General features: G+C 41.0%; 1 protein-coding gene across 2 annotated transcripts in view; it reads right to left on the reverse strand.

Moving 5' to 3' along the window:
* ELOVL5 (ELOVL fatty acid elongase 5) overlaps positions 1–23,002 on the reverse strand; it is a 77,817-nt gene that overhangs the window by 22,553 nt on the left and 32,262 nt on the right. The window contains exons 2-3 of one of the 2 annotated variants that reach the window (XM_069488174.1): positions 6,584–6,649; positions 3,939–4,126 (exon numbers count right to left, since the gene is read on the reverse strand). In XM_069488174.1, coding sequence (XP_069344275.1) covers positions 3,939–4,126; positions 6,584–6,641 — 246 coding nt within the window. In that variant the 5' untranslated portion in view covers positions 6,642–6,649. The remainder of the gene's footprint in view (positions 1–3,938; positions 4,127–6,583; positions 6,650–23,002) is intronic. The other variant, XM_069488175.1, reaches the window with a different exon arrangement.

Below are 23,002 nucleotides of genomic sequence, written 5' to 3' on the forward strand. Positions count from 1 at the left end.
AGAAACACATACATTTACTCAAAAAACAATCTTGTTTGTAACTCACGATTGATAAATAACACAATGAATGTGGTTCTGGCATTTGCTTTTTTCCTATCCTAATACTCAGGATACATTTGGAAGAGCAATCAGCCACAGTAACAATGAGAAGGAAAAGATGGGGAAGAGACCTTTTCATTCTTATAAGTCAGTGATCTGTGAGTGGGGCTGAAGTGAGGGATGGAATGTTAAGGGGCACATCATGAGAGCATTTCAAATCAAAAGGAATGTGTCATATTCTTCGGTAACAACAGGGAGACCAGAAAGGGTGGGGGAAAAAGAAAATCACTGCTCTAGAGCTGAGTCCTCTCCCTTGGTACTTTCCTGACTTTCACAGAACTGTATCCTTGCGCAGTGTTCTCAAAAGTGAGATGGAGACTGCCAGGCAGAGGCAGGCTCAGGTCTGAAAAAAACTCAGGGAGTTTTTTTAAGGGCTGGAAGCCCAAAAGAATGAAAGAGCCTGGTGGTGGTGGAGTCTGAGCAGAGCTGAGCCTGATGGACTAGCTAAGAAAGGACAGAGAGCTTCCTCCTGAGGAAAGGAGCCAGCAGTCCTTTCTTTCAATACAGTGTCCCTGGGGTGTTCAAAGCCATGTGCATTGCATAACACTGACCCTGCCTCCCTCGCAGCTGCTGCTGAGTCCAAGGATCAGTGTGTGAGGCACAGGCAGATCAACAGGGATTCTCCTTTGTGGACTGTAACCAACCACACAATTAGATCCCCTCTGCCTAGGGTTTAAGAGGTCAGAGGCACCGTGGGAGCAGAGCAGACATGTTAAAATGGTTTCACATCAGGACAGAGCTGTCTAAAATGGAACACCTGTGATACTCTAACAAAGGAGTTAAAAGTGGCTTTGATACTTGCTGGATGGGTGGGGAAACGTGGTCCAGCACTGGCAGGTAACACAGAATGATAAAAGACACAGCTTGGCACCATGTAGGCAGAAGTTCTTAGTTTGGGGATTGGAGACAAGAGAAAGACACATGGATAATTTGAAAAAAACAAAAACAACAACAACAACAAAAAAAACAGGCTTCTAGTCAGATGAAATATGCCCTGAATCTCAGCGGGTAGAAAGGCATATAAGATTTTTATGTTTGCTATGAGGGCACAGTTTTACAAAGCTAAGTAACTAATACAAACCAAGTTCTTTCTCTTCTGCAACTTGGAATTTTATTTCTAAACCTTCATTGTGGACTCTGATGTTATGCAACCCCAAATTTAATAACAAAAAGCTAAGGTTTGCCATGGAGTCCTATACTTTCAAATTAAAACACACCACTATTCAAATATACTTCAAATCAGGGATCTATGACCTTTTTCCTAGAAATAAACACTAATTAATGAGATGATCAGAAGTAATACCTCTTCTTTCCTTTTAATTTTTTCCTACCAAATGCACAAACTATGAACAAGTCTGTATTATGTCTACATTTTAAACTCAGTTTCACAGTTTTAAAATTGGGATTTAGTTATTTTCCTTCTAGTAATTTTAACATTTTGGTAACTCCCCTTTCATTTCCTTCTTATCTCTCTTCTTTCAAGACTTCTTCCCGTTTCCTTTAAGTGACAGTTAATTTTATTTGTATTAATCCAGAACTTCCCCAAGGCAGCTCTGAATTTATGCCACAGAGTTAAATAAACAAAAATACCAATGACTGCTTATTTATTTAAAAAATTCTTTACAGAACCAAATATGTAGATAAGCAAAAAGGTAAATAAAGATAAATAATAATGCCCATGCACAGGTGTGTGATCGTGGGCAAATGGCTCCAACTCCTGGGACATTTCTCTAAAACGAGAGGCTCAACCAACTGGGTTTCGTGATCTCCTCAGTTTGCTCTGTTGCATAAGAAGAAAAACCTATAGCTAAAATGAAATTCAAAATTTGACAAAGGGCAGACACATTATAATTGTATTACTGACAGGCTTATGTAAACATAGGGGAAAAAAAGACAAAAATCAAATCTAAATACCATCTACTTTGGAGAACTAGGGGCTTATTTTCAACTCAGGCATATCTGATCTGGATATATTTTTATAAACCTGATTTAAGGAACCATTGCCTCCTTGTCTATTACCCCTATATGTACTCTAAATTGTGAGTCAGAAATGTGATTCTCCTCTGTATACTCTTAAATCTCTGTATTCAGTGCTTAGACACTGCTCAAAGTCTTCTGTTCTTACCAAACTGTCAGAGGAAAATCTATACTTTAAATTACAGTGTGTTCAGAACCCCCAAATTCATTCAGATGTACCCAGCAGCAGTTTATACAGCAATTTTCTTTCCCTCAGTAACAGGGAATTACCTGTTTAAGAGAAGTTAAATTATGAAGTTATAGCTATATCTCTAAGGCTTGAAAAACACATAAGGCAAATGCTTACTTTCTCTGAGAATTAATTATCTTAAATATTTTTCTCTAGAATATTGTTATGTATAATAATAAATTCTATGAAAGTTTTCTTAAAGAAATAACTCTATCATCTATCAATTATGGAAACACAAACAGCTCACTCTAAAAAAACCTGACAGCTGGCTGCGGCTTTGTCCCTTGAACACTGAGAGATGTGCACAGTGCTGGGGCCAGGAGTCACTCCTGTGTACTTCCCCTGCCTCCAGTCCTGCAATCTCCATCCTGGAGGCTAATTAAACTGCCTTCATTCTAGAATAGGACAGAAAAAAGCAAAAAAGGAGTTGTAAGCATTTCTTGGATTGTCAAGCATAAAAGCAATGCTGGTAGCATCTACCATTCTAGTGATAAAATCTATGCCTTGGCTTATGAAACATACATGGGAGAACATGACACAGATCTATAGACGCAACACCTCTGATGAGCAAATACAGTGCTAACCACTGGCTCGCACACCACCACATCCAGCCAGGGAGACACCACCATAGCTTGCGGCTGACAGAGACCTCATTTTTTCCTCTAAACAACTAATTTTAAGATTCATATTGATTTCTCCTCTTTTCCGCACCCCCACCAATCCTCTTCTAGTTACTACTCCTTGGAGAATTAAAGCTGTAATAAAAGGCTGAAAACCTAAACAGGAGTGCTTGAATGTTTATTTTATTTATGGCTTAATTCTCTATCCCAGAGGACTCAGCAATACGTTCGAGTAAGACTGAAAAGTGTGTAGTCATTCCCTGAAAAATGCACACAAATTGTGCTTACCATCGGAGGGCAGCTTTCCTCTCCCTTTTAGTTTTAAATGCTGTAGTATTATCCCTTACAAAGTAGGGAGAACAGAAGTGTTGATTCCAATTTGTCTTTCTTTTTTATTTAAGCCACATTTGCTTTTGAGATCACCAAATTTGATTTTCAATATTCCAGTCATATCAAAGAAATAATTGGGTCTGAACTTAGACCATTTGAATCCTAAATGCAGAGCTCACTAGCCACTCTTCTTAGCTTTTGAAAAATAACTGAGATTTGACAACTTATCAAATCAGGACAGAGAGGATGACTTGCCACAAAACATACCAAGTATCACCCACCAACTTCCTTCCTCCCCCACCTCCAAAAAGAAGCAAGCACTTATTAAATGCTTAATGGTAAAATGCTCACATCTATTTTTCAAATTTTGTTCATTTTCTACTCTGTATTTTGCTTGCATGAAAGTATTTTTGAAAATATTTTAATTCTGAATATCCTATGAAACATAAAAAAATCAATAGCAAAGGCTTCTATTTTAGATATTCTGGAAGGCATATTTTTGTACAAACAACTGACATTTTGAAAAACTCATTTTAAAACATACTCAAAATGCACTGACATACTTGCTCACCCAGTTCTCTCCCCACCCCAAGTGGCTGCCTTTCTTCATTTAGGAATATGATACAGGACAACAACAAGAGTACTTTTAAGTGAGAGGAAGCCTGTGTTAACCTCTGACCTACCTCAAAGAACATATAGACAGACAGCAACGTGAGTCCAAGGTTATACACCACTAAAATTCCCCGGCAAGAGAACGGCTGTCTATTCTTCATGTATTTTGGTCCCAGCCATACAATTAGTAAATATATGATGGAACAGACCAACGTAGGTATATAATTGTCCAGAAGAAACCATCCTTTTACTCTGGTATCTGAAAAATAATAAAAGAAAAATATTTAGTGATTAATAAGGTAAATATAAAAATAACCATAACTTTTCGAACATTAAAGAAAATTTCCCTGACCACAATTTTATAAAAATCACCTAGTATTAATGTTCCTAATCCCAACAAAGCAACCAGACGAGAAGGCATGAATTTTCAAAACATACCAAACAATGTGGGGAACACTCATTCTGTTTTAGGGAACAAAGTGTTACCTGATTCTAGAATTGCAAATAAGATCTTGTAAAAAAAGCAATTAAGATCTTGGGGAAAAAATGGAAAGAAAGAAAGAAACCAAGGTGAAGACTCCTTGGTAAATGTTCTGAATAACAATGTGTATTGTTCACGGTTTTTACTAAGTAAAATCAAAATAAAAATACTCTTTCCAAAGAATTTAAAAGAAAATAAAGAGAAAGCTAGGTTTTCCTCTAACTGGATTTATTAACCAGATTTGTTGGATCACACATGGGGTAATGAAACCCTAGAAATGGCAGTCCGTGAACTCTGAAGTCCTCCATCTCAGCCAAGTGTCAGCGAGTCTGCCCAGCACGTGCAGACTCAGAGAAAACATGCCATTTTGCCAGGTTAGTGACACTGTTGCTAATCAGAAAAGCAGCATCTGCTATGACCGCAATGGTCAACAGCAAAGGGGACAATGATTAAAAAAACAAAACATGATGGCAAAGCAGCAATGATCAGATAAGTGACTAAGGTACAGTATTTAAGAAACTACGTGAGGAGCTACAAGTAGTAGCTTGAGAGAGAAACCCTACACTGATTTAAAGAACTACTGGTGTAGGAGAGACCTCCCCTGCCCTATACCCTTTACTGGGCAGGGAGGAGGAGGGAGAGGAAAACAGGTGAAGCAGCTGCCAGGAGCAAACTGACAGCCTCTCCTCAGATGGCAGTAACCTCCCTGGCAGCCAGATCCTCTAGGTATTATCTGTCTCCAGAAAGAGTCAACTTCATCCTCTGGCTGATCCCCAGGGAGCTGCCTCTGCAGCATGTTCCCCTTTCCATCCTGCTATAATGATCCCCCAAAACCTGTAGCTCCTCAATCTTATCTGCCTGCCAAGACCCCCAACTCTGGAGTTCAGAGGCATATGCAGGATTTACCTCCTGCATCTTTGGAGAAGCAGCAGCTAATGGGAACAGTCTCTGCCCTTTTCTGACCCCCTGGGTAGGACCATCTTGCTACTCTCTCTGATACTTTTCCCCTTGATCTCACATGACAAGCATATGTTCCATAGGGCATATGTCTTCTTGGGCCACTGACACCAGTCTCCCTTTCCTGCAGACACCATAAACTTTCCCCGTGTTTCTCTCATGGCTTTCTTTCCTTGGCTTCGGAGGGAGATGCCCTCCATGCCCTCCCACCTGGTTGTGCTGGGATGGTGGAGGGTGTTACTGTCAGCTCTGCAGAAATTCTCCACAGAGGAAGGCCTTCAGGAAGTGGTGGCCCCAGGAACCTTAACAAGGGGATTCTTAACACCTTTTAAGGTGTTCAGCTCTGGGCCTTGGCTGTCAATTTTGAGAAATCAAGTTCCCACTTAGCAACTAACATTAGACTGTTACATATTTTGTGTGTACATATATATCACAAACACAATAAATGCGCATGTGTCTTCCATTTCCTGCCATTCCTTCCATTTACTTAAAGCTCTGTTTTACACCTCACTTTATTTTGTAACAGATCTTCATCTTTCCAAATTGGCGGGTAGCCATCCTCTCACACTGCTAAGTGCTTCCAGGGCGGCTGGCCCCCCAATCCTCAGGATCTGGCCAATCATGGTGGTCCTAACCCTCTGTCTGGTGGCTGGTTCGGGCACGTGCAAGTGAGCAACGTGGCCACTGAGCTTTGAGGGAGGACAGCTGGTAAAGAGCACTGAGGAATAACTTCCTTGTTCTCAAAACCATGCAAATTCACTGACTTCTATTCATTTAATCCACATTTTTAGAATTAATCTGTCAATATTAATTGTAACAATAAGAACATCAACAAGATTTTGAGAACCAACTGCACGATTTTGCTTTATGAGGCCCCGGGCTCAAAACTAGCATGAGTTAAACACAACTCACATGGCAGTCAATATGTTAAACTCCTATTGCAACTGTGCATTTTGGGAAAGTTTCTTTTAGAGACTTATAAGAATTGAGAAAAACATACCACTGATAATGGTGAAATCTACGGTATTCTCAGGCTACAAGCTTTACAGCACAATTTGATCTCCAGTTAGAGTCAGTAGAGGGCCACGCATGGCAGCTGTGTCTCTGTCAGAGGACTCCCCCAGGCCATTTGTTATCCAGGATAAAGTGTTGGTCTTATCACAGAAAATGCTCCCATTTTCTAGAATCTCCTCATGCAATATTTATGAGTGGCTATAAGGGGCGGGGTGGGGGTGGGGGGGCGCCACAAAAGGTAAGCAAAACCAAAAACCATCTTACCTCGGGTGCCTAGCAATGCTTTGAAATAGGGACTAAGTGATGCATCAAAATTTTCCATTTTAAAATCTATTAAGAAAAAAAAAGATATCGATTAATCTTTACCCCAAAATGTTTTTATACAGTGTTTTTTCATAAAAGAACAAGAACAAATTCTTTTCAAAGAATATGCTATAGACAAGGTCAAGTTCCTCATATTAAATTTTTTTTTAGCTCACAAAAGTAACTTATGCACTAGTTCTAATTTGAACATCAAAAGGAAAGACACAATCCCGTGAATTCACTTTATAAATGAAGTGCCAGTTTTCTGAACTTTTTTTCTCAGTTCCATAAAAATTCTTTCCGCGAAGCTGAAATCTCAGTGGGGAGAAGAGTGGAACTAACTGGATTGAAGGTGGCAGACAAGAAAAGATCCTGTCTGGGCAAGAACTGCGACTTGAGGTAAGACAACAAAGACAGGAAGAATCATAGCAGGGAATGGAATGCCCCAGTGAAAAGACAGTTTCCTCTGCTTGTTACTTTTATTATTATTTTTACAGTACTTCATGTCTACAGTAAAAAAATCCAAACATTAAAAATGAAAAAAAAAGGGGGGAGGGGTTTCAGCAAAAATCTCATCATTTCCTCCCTAAGCATGGCTCTGAAGAAGCAACCTAATAGCAACATTTCTTGGGTACACTGCCAGAGATTTTTCTTCTTTTGGACACAAAAGAGGTTATGCAAAATGGATGTTTTTACAATTGTGGGTTGCAACCTATTATTAGATGATCAAGTCAACTTAGAGAATCAGAGTGCTTTGCTCTGAGAATGAATACTGTTTCATAAACCTTTAGTTTTATTTTATCATATTTATAAACATTATATGATTACTCAGCTGGGATGCAAAATATATTCTCACGAGGAGCAGGTCACAGTAAAAAAAACCCTCAGAACAACACTGTTATGATAGAAGTGTACACATTACTTGCTTGTTTTCACTTATTAAACCATCTCAAAGAGAGTAGTTACAGATTTACCTCCATCTTTTTCCCCCCATATAAGATATACATTTAGAGGGTAGCTAAGCATCTTTTCATATGTGTATTGACAAGATTTTCTATTAACTTTATTAAAGTTAGGAGACATACATTTTCAACTTTCCTGGTCACTTCCCTTTTACAAATAACCACCCATATGACAACTTCCAAGGGCAAAGGCAAAATTGGTTTCATTAACTAAGCTGTTACTCATTTAGCAATACTCCCCCTTCCTTGGATTGCCACACTAAAATGTATGTATAAGAATACGTAATCTCAGGATAGGCTATTTTAACTATAGAATTATCTAATGGCTCTAGTAGTTGCAATCAAGCCAATCCCGCCTGAGATGAGGTAGAGACAGGAGGAGCCATCAATGACACTCTGAAAGTAGCTCACGGGGTTCTGTCCTGACTGCCCAAGGGAGCTCAGGGAGGGTACTGACTCCCTCCCTCAACCTGGGGCTAGAAACCAAGAAAGCAACAGTTGCCACAAACCCACAGATGTGCTACGATCAAGCCACCTTTGCCCCTCAACAGTTATGCAATGTTGGCACTAGGTCACTTCTGTAATTCAACAATTAAATTTTTAACATATAGTAGTCCCTTCTTATCCACAGTTTTGCTGTCCAAGGTTTTAGTCACCTGAGGTCAACTGTGGTCTGAAAACACTAGACGGAAAAATTCCAAAAATACACAATTCCTAAGTTTTAACTTTCCCAATTGTCCCACTCTGTCCCACCAGGGACATGAATCATCCCTTTGTCCAGTGTATCCATGTTGTCTGTGCTCCCAGACTGTTAGTTACTTAGTAGCCCTCTCAGTTATCAGATTGACTGCCGTAGTACTGCAGTGCTTGTGTTCAAGTAACCCTTACTTTACACAATTGTTTTACTTAATTATTAGTTAAATTGCTATTAATCTCTTACCTGCCTAACTTATAAACCAAACATTATTATAGGTATGTATATATAGGAAAAAACAAAGTATATTTAGGGTTCAGTACTATCCACAGTTTCAGCCATCCACTGGGGGTCTTGGAACATATCCCTCGCTTTAACAGGTGATTAGTGTACTGTAATCCCTAGACTATTCTGGTCCTAAGCCATTTTCCTCCGTAAGACTGAACTTCTTCAGGAGACAGAAATTTTAGAAAATTTCTGAAGAGAACGAGTTTAGTTTTATATTTCTTAAAGATAATTCTTTAGAAAGACTCCATGGTTACATAAGAAATATTTTATCTATTAAAGGGCACTGTAAATTCTACAGTTAAAAAAAACAATTTGCCTGTTTTTTCAACAGCTATTGAAAATCATCTAGGAAATCCAAGTTTTGGAAAACAACCAGCATGTTTTTTGAAATCTAAATCACACTTCACAACTTAATTTCATCTATAATGAATGATGGGCCATGTATATGGAGGACACAGTGCCCCCTGCACCCCACTGGCTGCATCCCAAACAGCCAATCAAGAGGAAACGAGGAGGAACAAGGCCATAAAGGCCATGACTATCAGACTGAATAACTGCCTCTATGTTTAAGCAGAGCAAATTATTTAATACACACGAGGCCCTTAGAGCAGTGCCTGGCATGTAGTAAGCCCTCAACAAATGTTTCCTACTATATGTCTGCCCCAGGATCAACTCCATGAAGAGGAATACCGTCAACCACCCATGGCTGTCCCAGGTTTCCACAAGAGCACTGCTGGCATTCCGAGTGGAAACATGGTTATTCTGTGCACTGGGGATCATTAACTAAATGCCACCTGTGAGTCCCTAGTCATTGCGACAACATACAACATACACTTCTAAATCCTAGTACACGCCGTAGGGGGATGGCAACAGAAGGTAGGTGGGAGTTGATAATATCTCAGGAGAACTTGTCAGAGGTATTACCTCACATGAAAGACAAGACTAAAAGGAATATACTAACTAAATACACACATATCAAGCATTATTACAAAGGATTGTTGAATAGGGATAAATATAAAGCAGTGACCTGCTGACCCAGAGGAAACAAGACATTCATAATGGGGAAAAGAAGCCAGACAAAGTAAACCGAAAATAAAATCCAGTTTGCAAACGAGAAGATGTTAGAATGACACATAGTAATACAAGCTGCATATATATGTTTAATATCATGCTGCAAAAATAAAATTCAAATAATGGTATTCTGGGATCTAACATCAGGAAAATACCTAACAAAAACAATAATCAATTATTCTATTTTTTTTAACTAAGAGGTCTTTCAGAGGGCTGTGACCAAGCTGGAAACAAGATTGAAGAAATGTTTAAAAATGACAGAATACACGCCTGTAATCCTAGCACTCTGGGAGGCCGAGGCGGGTGGATTGCTCAAGGTCAGGAGTTCGAGATCAGCCTGAGCAAGAGCGAGACCCCGTCTCTACTAAAAATAGAAAGAAATTATCTGGCCAACTAAAACTATCTATATAGAAAAAATTAGCCGGGCATGGTGGTGCATGCCTGTAGTCCCAGCTACTCGGGAGGCTGAGGCGGTAGGATCACTTAAGTCCAGGAGTTTGAGGTTGCTGTGAGCTAGGCTGACGCCACGGCACTCACTCTAGCCAGGGCAACAAAGCGAGACTCTGTCTCCAAAAAAAAAAAAAAAAAAAGACAGAATACAGAGAGATGGGGTGAGGGTGGGGAGGGAGAACATTAGTGGATCTAGAAAAAAATGAGGCAGTCCAGGAATTGCTCTAAAAGACCTGCTACTACAAGGACAACAGCCTAGGACATAGTCCAAGTTGAGATTCGCGGCTACCATCGATGCAACAGAAAAGCAGCTTGATGAAACATAAGGCAAACTTTCAGTCCAAGAGTACTTAAACCAGCAGCAGGCTACCAAAAGGGACTGTGGAATTCAGTATTTGGAGATATTGAAGAATCCTGTTACAAGCCATCTGTCCCGAACAATCTGAATCTAAACCCATCTCAGAGGCCCGGCAATAGCTGGCAGGCACAGGAGCACTTTCTTGCCTTTTTAAAATGAAATGTCTTCTCTATGAAAGCACCCGTAAGAGAGGATGTTTGTCAAAAATATTGTATCTGTTCTCAGACTGTATTTCTTCTCAGCTTAAGAATTCTTCTCTTAGGCTTACAGAACCTTTCACAATCAAACTTAGGAACATACTGAAACAGCTAGCAAAACATTCTCTAAAAGAACAGATATGTGGAAAATAACAACGACAATAATTTTTCAAAGAGCTCCTGTTGTTCCTGAAATGTCTACGGGTGAGAAGGGAGAAAGGGTGGGTAAAGGTGGCCCCCGGAGCACATGCCTCTAATCAGGAGAGGCCTGATCCGTGAATGCCAGGCCTGATTCTGGGCTGGACTCTGATACGTTAAATATTTTCCCCGAACTCTCCCCTACCACACCCACAACTGGACATGTACTATAATCTTTTAAGACAAGGTTGTTTGTTTTTCCACAGGTTACCAAGAGGCATCTTCACCAAAGGTTTCCTTTCATCATTTTCTCAACACAATGTCATGTTTCTGTCTAGCCAGGCACATATCTGGTGTCCCTTGATACCATGCACTCACTTTTTTATTCACACCACACACTTGACAAGTGCCTGTTCTGTGCCAGGCACTCAGGCCCCAAGGCCCTGGGATTCCAGGACAGTGAGAAAGACCATAAGCACATATTAATTACAGACAGAAATGTACACATATATAATATGATACAAAAGATGATTGTTAGCAAGAAAAAGTAAAGCAGAGGAAAGGGGGTGAAGTCATGGAGTGGGGATTTGTCTTAGAAAACATAGCTAGAGAAGGCTGCCTGAGAAGGTGGCCAACAGGTAGAGGCCTGAATGGTGAATGCAAGCCACACATCTCTCAAAGGAAAGAGTGGTCCACCTAGAGGGACAGGCGAGTGCAATGGCCCTAAAGCCAGGGCGGGCTTGGCATGCTCAAGGACCAGAGGCCAGGACTGGGGTGGGCAGCACTGTGGGAGGCCTTCTGTCCTCCACTTCCTGCTCGGTGCCCAGCCCTTGCTCGGCAGTGGACAGAGGTCAATCGCACAGCGCATCTTGCAGACAGCACATGGCCAACGGACAGGGAACAGAAGATGGTGCCAATTCTTAACTGCTCATACTGCCACCATCCCCTCACCCTCCCGGCTGCAGCCCACCTGCCAGTGCCCTGCCCTTTTCATTCTCATCTCCCTTGCTGGGCCTCATCTGCTGTGCCACATGAACAGTACAAAGGTCTCGGCAAATGAATTCTTCATTGCCAGGCTGAGCCGGCCTGCCCTGCTGAGTAAATTGGGCACTTGCTGAGTGGTCTGTGGGCCGAGCTGTATGCTTTTGTACTTTTCTAAAGGAGCAGGAGGGGCTGTGTGAAACTCTTGGCATTCTGCCCAGTGATCTGGAATTATGGGAACGGCATGACCCACTTTGCACAAGATGCCCAACCACACTGCCAGGTCTGCAGCCGGCCTAACTGCTGCAGTCTCCATCTTCCAAGCTGCATGGGCCAGTGACATCATTCTCAATAACCTGAATCACCCTATGGGCAGCTTGGGCGAGCTGGGCCAAGTGGAAACACAGCTGCTCTGTACAATTGTACTAGCAAGGACCAAGCCAAGCGCTAGGCCCAGTGGAGAGGAGCTCTGGTCCTACATGCAGGGGAAGAATAAGCCATTCTTTGATCTGGCTGGTTCCCCATACACTGACAGGAAAGGGGACGTGGCTGGGGTGGTCAGCATCTCCCAGAAACCAGACCACGCTGACACCAAGCCAAAGCATCCCATACTCTTTAACTAGGAGTGTCTGACCTGCACTCAACCTAGGGGGCTTCCCAAAGTCATAGGTCATGACAGGGAATAGTAAGAGGACCCACTGAAAAACCGCAACAGTATTCCAAAGCTATTCACTAGTTCAAGAGCCACAAGCAGAAAATGACAACAGTAAAAATGGAATAAGGGCAGGTATTAGAATAGATTTTAAAGAATTCCTTTTTAGTGTATATTTTCCAAAAGACTCTTAGTTGAAAGCCACTTCCCACTATAAAATTCTGGAATGTGTTTGGTAGACATGCAACTATATTATAATTATATCTCAATTTAAGTATCTCACTATGAAAGAACTGATGGGGCTGGTCAGTCTTTATTAACTACCCTCTATTTATAAGGACAGCTGAAGGCGTAGGAGGGTGTGAGAGTTCAGCACACCTTCATCTGAATCACCCCTACCACCATGGATTAGTTCTGTGTCCCGAGGCTAGTTCCTGCCACATGTACTATGTGTTTTAGGATTTTAGGATCCTTAAGCCTGAATTCAAGAGAAAGATTGGAACAATCACAGTATGAAATACAGAAACCTGGAAATATAGGCACGAACAGAACAAAGAGCAAAAATCAAAGCCCCAAAGAGAGCCCTGCTCAGGTGGAAAATCTGTGTCTACTCTTGACTCGTTAGTTCCCTCCAGGAACAGTATATGCCCAGGTGAATCATGTATGGGAGGTTAAATAAACATTAGTGCTCACTATGAACTAGTATCAAACGGAGTTGCTGAAAGCATGTTTGAAAAAAGACACTACAATAAGCTTTACAGCAAATCAGTCCCCCTCCTCCTCCTCCTCCTCCTCCTCCTCCTCTCCACTGGGCTCCTAAGGACAACAGGGAACCGGGTGGGGGTGGCAACAATGGAATGAGAGCAGCTCCACCGCTGGGTATGTTGACAGGAAACCACAGTCACAGTTCTCAAGATGAAGTGTCTGTCTCAGTGAGAGTGCAAATGCTAGTCATCTCTTGCTTGGCCATTTTGAAAAGTACTGGGATCTTAAAAAGCAAGTCTATTTTAAAAGGTTATCAAGATTTTATTTTATTTTTTTTTATTTTTATTTTTGAGACAGAATCTCACTCTGTTGCCCGGGCTAGAGTGCCGTGGCATCAGCCTAGCTCACAGCAACCTCAGACTCCTGGGCTCAAGCAATCCTTCTGCCTCAGCCTTCCGAGTAGCTGGGACTACAGGCATGCACCACCATGCCCGGCTAATTTTTTCTATATATATTTTTAGCTGTCCATATAATTTCTTTCTATTTTTAGTAGAGACGGGGTCTTGCTCTTGCTCAGGCTGGTCTCGAACTCCTGACCTTGAGCGATCCTCCTGCCTCGGTCTCCCAGAGTGCTAGCATTACAGGCGTGAGCCACGGCGCCCGGCCAAGATTTTTAAAAATACATATTATAGTGAGGAGTTGATTTATGAATTTTAGTAACCAAAGTTTATTTCCTAAACCTACGATCAGGCTGTTCACTGACTTAAAACAGTAAAGATCTTTAGGGTCAAGTCTTGGTGTTTCTGGCTTCTAATGTTAGCTAGCAGGTAGCAGTCACCTTGCTTTGAAAGCTCCTCTTCCTGTGAAATCAGTGAAGTCATATTCCTTTTGGTTTAAAAACATGTTTGCCGCACAAGTTTAACTAACTACTGTCTAGCATAACTTCCTCATCATATCCTGTTTTATTTTTATTTTTTGAATTGTCAGAGTTCATCTAAAAATGAACTGAGTCTATAAACTGAGTATGGAACCCCATGTGCTTGCAAGGAGCCAGGCTGAGATTTCTCCACAGGTTTATTCTCCTCTCTCATACCCATCCATCCCTTTTAGCAGTGAACTTGTGTTAAGCAGGCATGGGAACACTCCTCAAGCTGGCTGCCAATTACGCAAAATAACAAAAAACTAAATGGTGCTTTAATTTGGTGGTCACAACACTGATTCTTTTTTTTTTTTTTTTTTTTTGAGACAGAGTCTCACTTTGTTGCCCAGGCTAGAGTGAGTGCCGTGGCGTCAGCCTAGCTCACAGCAACCTCAAACTCCTGAGCTCAAGGGATCCTCCTGTCTCAGCCTCCCGAGTAGTTGGGACTACAGGCATGCACCACCATGCCCGGCTAATTTTTTCTATATATATTTTTAGCTGTCCATATAATTTCTTTCTATTTTTTTAGTAGAGATGGGGTCTCGCTCTTGCTCAGGTTGGTCTCGAACTCCTGAGCTCAAACGATCCGCCCACCTCGGCCTCCCAGAGTGCTAGGATTACAGGCGTGAGCCACCGCACCCGGCCACAACACTGATTCTTGAATTTAAAAAGGTTTTTCTAGGTTGGGAAAATCAGCTCCCAAAGGAAAGGAGAAAAATAACCACACCCGGTCAGGAATGTTAAAATACAAAAGGATGCCATAAAGACCATAAGGGAAAGAACATCCACGTACTAACAAGCTTTTAGATATGAAAGCAACTTGACAACAGATTCCCTCTAAAATGTTGGCATTTAAATAAATAACTCTGGATTAAATCTTGGCTCGAGAAAAATATCTACCACAGCAACAGTGGTACATCTGTGTACTGTCATCCTAACAAGCTATGGATTTGTACTTGCTCTCTTTTTTTCCATGTAGAATTCCTGTACTTTTTAACATCTGTTCCAAGGGTGTTATAAATGCTTGTTAATACTCTAATAAAATCATTTTTTCCTACCATACATCATACTTGGAGAAAAAGAACACAGCCCTATTTAGGGTTATTAGATGAGTAACTGCAAAAACCAGGGAGGGCACTGACATTCTATCTACAAAGCACTGCCACGGGTTAGCTCCATGATTGAAAGCCAAACAACTTCACATTCAAGCATAAGGGATAATCTGGGAGGGAAATTTAAAATGCTGCAACAATCAGTATTCCCTTGCACAAAAATAAGATTAGACGGTCAAAAGAGAAGCCTCTCTTTCCCACACCTTTGCTGCCACCAGTTAATTAAAGAACATTATTTTAACCATTGCTGGTAAAGGGCATTCTTCTAAAGCAGTGGAGAGTCACTCAGCAGCTTTGTTCTTAAATCATCTGTGGTCCTTCCTCCCTGCTCTCCCATGTATTCATTTGCAATCCTTTCTCCAAGGCCCAGACTGGGGGTTACAAAGCTTCCCCCTACCTCCTCCCACCCCACCTCTTGTAGCTCTGCTGTCTGGACAACTCATTTTACATAACAGCAACTTCAACTTTTATAGGATTTAGATACTTCTGGGCTCAGACATTATTATGGGAACATATTCTGCACCTCTGTAGTTAGAGCCCAAACTCTTCAAGGGTAAGTACTCCAATCTGGTCTATGAGTACAATAATTATCTACTGGTGATACTATAAATAAGAAGATATACCAGCTATTACAAAATAAAAAGGAGAGAAAATGGCACACATGAGCCCACAATGGCAGCTTCTTAAAACATGGACTAAATCCTAGTTATAGAAGGCATTTCCTCACAGAAAATTTCCTCCATGCTAATGACCTGGAACTCTCATCTGCTACATAATCAGTAAAGGCATTTTGTAAGGTGTGAAAGCATTACACCACCCCCCCCCACACACACATACAAACACCCACACCTTGAACATTCAAGGGAACTTCCCACTCAGAGACAGATGTATTTTTCTAGTCTTGGAGAGCAATACATAAATATGCTTGATCTAAGAAAACTCAAATGTAGAAAATTTTTCAGCAGGCGCAAGGGGAGAGTAATACAATTTTAAAATTTTACTTTACGGAAATTCTTATGCAAAAGGGCAGAATGGACCGTTCTTCTTTCCCCAAGTTCTCAGCAGAATTTAGCTTTTAGGACAAGAACCTACACACCAATCCATCTAACAAACAAGCATTCAGAGAAGGGCTCACTACTGTAGAAAATTACTCTTGTAGACTTTTATTATCTGAAAGGTGCCAACTGAATTTTCATTTGAAACCAGAAGAAGAACGGGTGATAATTTTTACTTGGGTGAAGCACACGCTGTCATTTGGAAAAAGGCAACAATAATTCATACACAGAATGTTCCTTGCTGGTGGGTAAATGCCAGATTGCTGCAGATGGACTTAGAACTTCACTCTCACAAAGAACTTTGCCGACAGTAATTACTGTCCACAAGGCTGCAGTAAAACAAGGTAAAAGATCCATCAAGTGCGGGGATTGGGTTATCCCTGTGACTGGTTTTATTTCTGTGAACCCAGTGATTCTCGGAATGACTACTCTTCATGTTACCAGCCATTTGAAAGGCAGGTGATTCACTGAGTCAACCAATGTTTAATGTGTCTACTATGCACCAAGCAGTATGCCATTGTTAGGAAAAGGACAGTAACTGAGATAGACACGACCTCTGCCCCATTAAAAATTAAAGTAGTAAGCAGTGTGCAAAGACAACTGTAGGTCAATCACTTTGGGGTAGCAGTAGTTAGGAGCACACACTCTGGAGCCAGACAGCCTGCTCCACCACTTACTAGCTGTGTAACCTTGTGCAAAGTACTTAAGCTTTCTGTGTCTTAGTTTCCTAGACTGTAAAATGACGGTAGCTACAGTACTCTTCCTCATGTGATTAAACGAATCAATACATGTAAAATGCTTAGAATAGTGTGTAGCACACAGTAAATGCTACAAAAGTGTTTATATTATTATATTAATAATTACAAAGACCTTTGGCATTGATCAATCCCAGATTTGATGTTTATTAAAGAGTTTTGCTATACCACAGAATTCCCTGCAAAGTCCGTGGGAAGTAAAACTTGCCCACATACCTACCTCACAGCTCTGTTGTTCTCTATTTGCATGTTATTCTCTACACGCCACAATGATACTTGTGAATCTGGGGACGTGTAGGAGACTCTAGATAAATTCCTCTGGAATGTCACTGACTTCCCTGTAAGTGAAAGAGCAGATCAGATCAGTGTCTGCCCCATACAGAGCGTAAGTACATCTGTATCTGGTACACCTTTTTTGTTCTCCGAGCAACTAGCATATGGTAGATGGCCAATAAATTTATTCATTTACTATAACTGAAGATGGGGCTGAGTTGCCAAAGTTCACAGAGCCTGGGTAAAACCAGAATTTGAACCCAGGCCTCCTGCTCTATAGTCAACCACTCTTAAAATACCCAGTGAGGCCTTTCAAGGGAGCATCTTCATGTATGTATTGTAAGATGATGACAATGTCCATGTGAATTAGTATTGTTTGAATTCACATAGCTTTAGCTGTGAGAATAAGATACAGAATTAATGTGACCTTAAATGACATTATCAAGAAAAGAAAAAGACCAGTTGTGTTCACCTAAGATGCTTGGTAATAGAGTCCTTAGCAATCTGTTATTAAGACCTAGATGAGAAGTAAAAGCGTAGCAATTCTCCTTAACCTCATTTTCATACTTTCATCATTTCCACTGTATCTCAATCAATGATAACATTACAAGCTTATTTTTTAAGTGTTGTGATTATCAGCTACATTGTAATTATCTGTTCATTTGTCCACATCCTCATTAGGCTCTAAGCCGTTCAAGGGCAGAACCTCTGATGCTCCCATTTATATCTCCAGAGGCCTGGATCTGTGCGTGATAGATTGTTGGCTGCTGGCTGAAACATGAATGAAAGAGTGAGTGAGTGAACGCCTTCATGCCTTTCCAGAGTTTCATATCAATGGGTTCTCAAATGTAACCACATCTGAGAATCACCTAAGAGCTTTAAAAAACAGATTTCTGGGGCCCACTCCTAGAAATTCTGATAAATCTGTCTCTTTGAAAGTTCCCTAGGTAATTCTGAGGAGCAGCCTGCTTTGGGAACCACTGCTATATTTATCTTTTAACAACAAAATCCCCTGCAGCCTTGAAGTTTTGTCACCCAGACAGTATCCATATAACTCTATTACACTGACAGAGCCTAGACTACAACAGTGGTCTCAAGGCCAAGCTTTCCCCGCCCCCCGCAACAGATTCTGTTCTAATTCCCTGCCTGTTCTAACTCCACCAGTTGGGTGGGGGGGGGGGGGGAGCAGCACTGGGAAATCATTGCCTTTCAAACCGTTATCTCTCAAGCTGAAATAAAACCCCAGCAAGGTAGAGATCAGTTCTCATGTTTTTCAAACACACATCACACATAACCAGCATGCATTAAGTAGTGTAAGCTCTTTCCCCACTCTGAACTGTTGTAAAAATATCACCATCAGTACGGGAGACTCTAACACCTGTCACCACCTCTTGAGCCAGGAGTCAGTGGTAGCCAAGTTTGTAAAGCTCAGCGAGGACAGGGAACATAACTATCTCGCTCTCGGTAATCCCCAGCAGCTGTTCTTAGAACTTAGAAGGAATTTATTAACTACTTGTTTAATCACATCAAACTGAACTGGGGATGCTGCTGAGTGGCTGCTGCTGCCAAATCACAGCACACACTTAGCCACAGGCAATTCTGTATACAACTTGGAAGGAGGCAAGGTGGGCAATGGGAAGAACCTGGATGCTGGCTAAGAGATGTGGGCTCTGGCTCCATTATCAGCAGCCCTGAGCTGAGCCACTTCCTATTGTATTAGTTTCATTGCCTGGACTAGACGATCTCAAGCTTTCTTCAAGTGAATTTGGTACCTAAGGGAGGCAGCCTCTGAGAAGGCCCTCAATATAGCCCCCTTCTCCTGATACTCACACCTTCATGTAGTGCCCTCCCGTGCTGAACCAGGGTTGTGTGTGTGACCAACAGAATATAACAAAAGGGATGGTATGCCACGTCTGGGGTTGGGTGACAGAAGGTCTGGTGGCTTCCATCTTGGTCAGGAAGCCTAGTTCTGTCTGTTTCTTGGATCACTAGCTCTGGGAGAAGCCAGCTGCCAGGTTGTGAGCAGCCCTAGGGAAAGGCCAACGTGGCGAGAAATAGGCCTTCTGCCAAGGGCCATCTGAATGAGCTCAGATGCCCATCTGCTGGCCCAGTCAGCTTCAGATGACAGCAGCCGCCACTGCAACCTCAGGAAAGACCCTGTGCCAGAACCACCGGCCGGTCCTCTGTGAGGTTCCTGCCTCTCAGAAACTGTGTGAGATAGTATGTGTTTTTGCATTTTAAGCTACTAATTTGGGGGGAGGGTAATTTGTTACTCAGTAATAGCTAAAAGGCTTAGAAACTAACGAAGTCAGTGGGGTTCTTAAAGGAAGAAGAGGTTCTTAAAAGTCAACCCTCCTCCCCCTTGCTAGCCTTCCTTTTGGTTACTACACATAAATCAAGGCACCTATTTTTATAAAGCATGGCCTAATAAAACAGACAAGTCCCCCTTTGATTAACTGGAACAAGGAAGAGAAATGAAAAGGCTTGTTTCTAAAGTATAAAATTTGGTTATGAAAACCATACATTTTTATTACTGGCCTGAGACAAGGGATCTAACATTTATTGAGTATCTACTGTGTACCCAAAGAGTCTTTTCAAAGACTCAATCAATAAGGGTCATTTTCTAGATGGTGAAATTTCGGAGATTTTAAGCAACTTGGTCCAACAACAAAGAAATAGAGCCATTTAGGTTTATATGACTTAGGGTCGCCAACTGTCCTGGCTTTTTTCAGTTTCCCGGGATATAAAACTTTCAGTGCTAAAATCAGGACATTTCCAGGCACTCCAGGAAGAATTGGTTACATTACCTACTGTTAAAGTTACTTAACTTTGGAGTTTGTCCAAAACTTGTGCTCTGTGCAAATCACCACACAGTTGATTTTTAAAGTACATCTTAAAGCTGTCATTTGGCAAGTTATGATCCACAACGAATTCTGTCATCTACTAAAATGAAAACCACAAACCTCTCCAGTCTTTATCTCACAGTATATCCAAGAAAGACAGTTGGGTTTTTTTCTGTGAAAGAGTAAAACAATTGCTGTTCTTATGATACATACCAGCATGGAAACTTTTAGTTTAAGAGATTCTACAAATTTCTGTTTCAGAATAGCAATTGAGTCCACAAAGGACACCAGTAACGTTCACTCTGGGCCTCAACAGACCCTCCAGTGCTAACAGATGACTGGGTGGGCTTCGCACCAAGTCCAGTGTTCTAGCAGTAGGGGCAGGGAGCTACACAGTTTTCCCTTCTACAAAAGCTCAGAAACAACCAACTGACACCACTGGGAACCTCAGCATAAGTGGGGCTCCTGTGGTTGTCACACTAGGTAGGTCAGTGAGGCAGTGTTGCCACAACAGCTCTAACCTTTTCTCTTTTACAAAGACCCACTGGGATGGCTATAATCATAAAGACAAACCATAACAAATGTTGGCAAGAATACGAAGAAATTAAAATATTCATATGTTCCCTGGTGGTAGGACTGTCAAATGGTATATCTGCTGTGGAAAATAGTTCGGCAGGTCCTTGAAAAGTGGAACACACAGCTACTGTTATGACCCAGCAATTCCACTCCTAGGTATGTAACCAAGAGAAATGAAAACATAATGTCCACTCCAAACCTGCATGCAAATATTTACAGCAATATTATTTACATCAGTCAAAAAGTAGAAACAGCTGGGTGCGATGGCTCATGCCTGTAATCCTAGCACTCTAGGAGGCCGAGGCAGGAGGATAGCTCAAGGTCAGGAGTTCGAGACCAGCCTGAGCACGAGCAAGATCCCATCTCTACCAAAAATAGAAAGAAATTATATGGACAGCTAAAAATATATATAGAAAAAATTAGCCAGGCATGGTGGTGCATGCCTGTAGTCCCAGCTACTCGGGAGGCTGAGGCAGGAGGATCGCTTGAGCACAGGAGTTTGAGGTTGCTGTGAGCTATGCTGACGCCATGGCACTCACTCTAGCCCGGGCAACAGAGTAAGACTCTGTCTCAAAAAAAAAAAAAAAAGTAGAAACAACCCAGAAGTCCATCAAGTGATGAATGAATAAATAAAATGTGGTATATCCATACAATGGACTGGTACTGGGCCTTAAAAGGAATGAATTACTGATACTTGCAACAATATACACAGAGATCCTCGAAAACATTTTTACATAAAAGATGCCAGACACAAATGGCCACATATTGTATGATTTCATTTATAAGAAATGTCCAGAATAGGCAAATCCATAGCAACAGAAAGTAGATTAGTAGTTGCTAGGGGCTGAGGAAAGGAAGAAACAGGAAGTGACCAATATTGTTGTGAAGTTTCTTTCTCAGGTAATGAAAAGGCTGTAGAATTAAATGCACTTAAAAAATGTAAAATAAACTTAAAAAAAAGTTACTTACAAAAAGCTTTAAAAATTTGTATATTCACATCCACTTCCAGAAATCTATACTAAGGAAATAAAGCAGGTGTGCATTGGGTTGACCTATTAATATAAGATTGTCATCAGTGATATAACAGCAGAAAAACTAGGGACCAGGGACATAACCTTTAAACATCCATCTAGAAGTAACCACCTACAGAAATTATGGTACGAGCATACAATTAAATATTATGCCATCAATAAAATGAAGTTATTGGGCATTTAGTTCAGAGAAATGAAAACTTATATTCATACAAAAATCTGTATATGATGTTCACAGTAACTTTACTCATGACAGTCCAAAGCTGGACACAATCAAGATGGTCTTCAATGGGTGAACTATTAAACTGTGGTGCATCCATACCACGGAGCACTACTCGGCAATAAAGAAGGACAAACTGTTGATATATGCAACAACCTGGATGACTCCCCAGAGAATTAAGTGAAAAAAGCCAATCCATTTATAAAACTTTTTTGATATGACAAAATTATAGAGATGGAGAAGAGATTAGTGGTTGCCTGGGTTTAGGGACGGTGTGGAGGAGGAAGGGAAGAGGCTGTGGTTATGAAAGGGCAACATGTGCTAAGACTGCTCTGTATCTGGTCTGTGTTAATGTCAACATCCTGGTTGTGATATTGTGCCAAAGTTCGGCACGATGTTACCACTGGGGGAAACTGGGTAAAGGGGACTTGGGATCTCTATTATTTCCTCCAATGCATATGAATCTACAATTCCCTCAAAAAGTTTAATTTTTTCAAAAATCCATAACAGTGAGAAAAGCAAACCAACTAGACCAAGCATTTGATTTTTTAAAAATTTAACCAATATCCTCAACCCAATCACATATAGTGGTGACTTTCTGGGCATCTGTAACTACTCTATACTTGTAAAGGAAGGTCTGTGTCACAAAGGATTAGTCTGAACTATGACTCCATTCACAAAAACTTAAGACTTTACCTAAATTGCCAGTGTTTTTACTATTCATTTTCATAGCAGTCTGACTCAGCTTCCCAGTAAACATTTACTTAGACTACTCAGGTGATGGGGACACTGTTTGGATCAGTCTACTGTTCTGATTCACTTCAAAGTATCACACACTTCACACAGAGACCAGTTTTCAAAGAGTAAGAAAATCATGCAATATACCAAATATAACCTTCCTGAATAAAACATAATCTTTGATGATTGAGAACCATTTTGTGATCTTGAAGTATTTCAGAGTCAGAATTATAAATGCCAAACCTCATTTTACAGTATTATAGATGAGTAGGCACAGATAATTGGGATACATCTATAAATCTATTATGACTCTATGGCTTTATATAATAAGTTCCTGTAATCCATTTCCTTGCCACTTTCCT

Source organism: Eulemur rufifrons, chromosome 15 (genome assembly GCF_041146395.1).
Source record: "Eulemur rufifrons isolate Redbay chromosome 15, OSU_ERuf_1, whole genome shotgun sequence".
In the NCBI taxonomy this organism is placed as follows: Eukaryota; Metazoa; Chordata; class Mammalia; order Primates; family Lemuridae; genus Eulemur; species Eulemur rufifrons.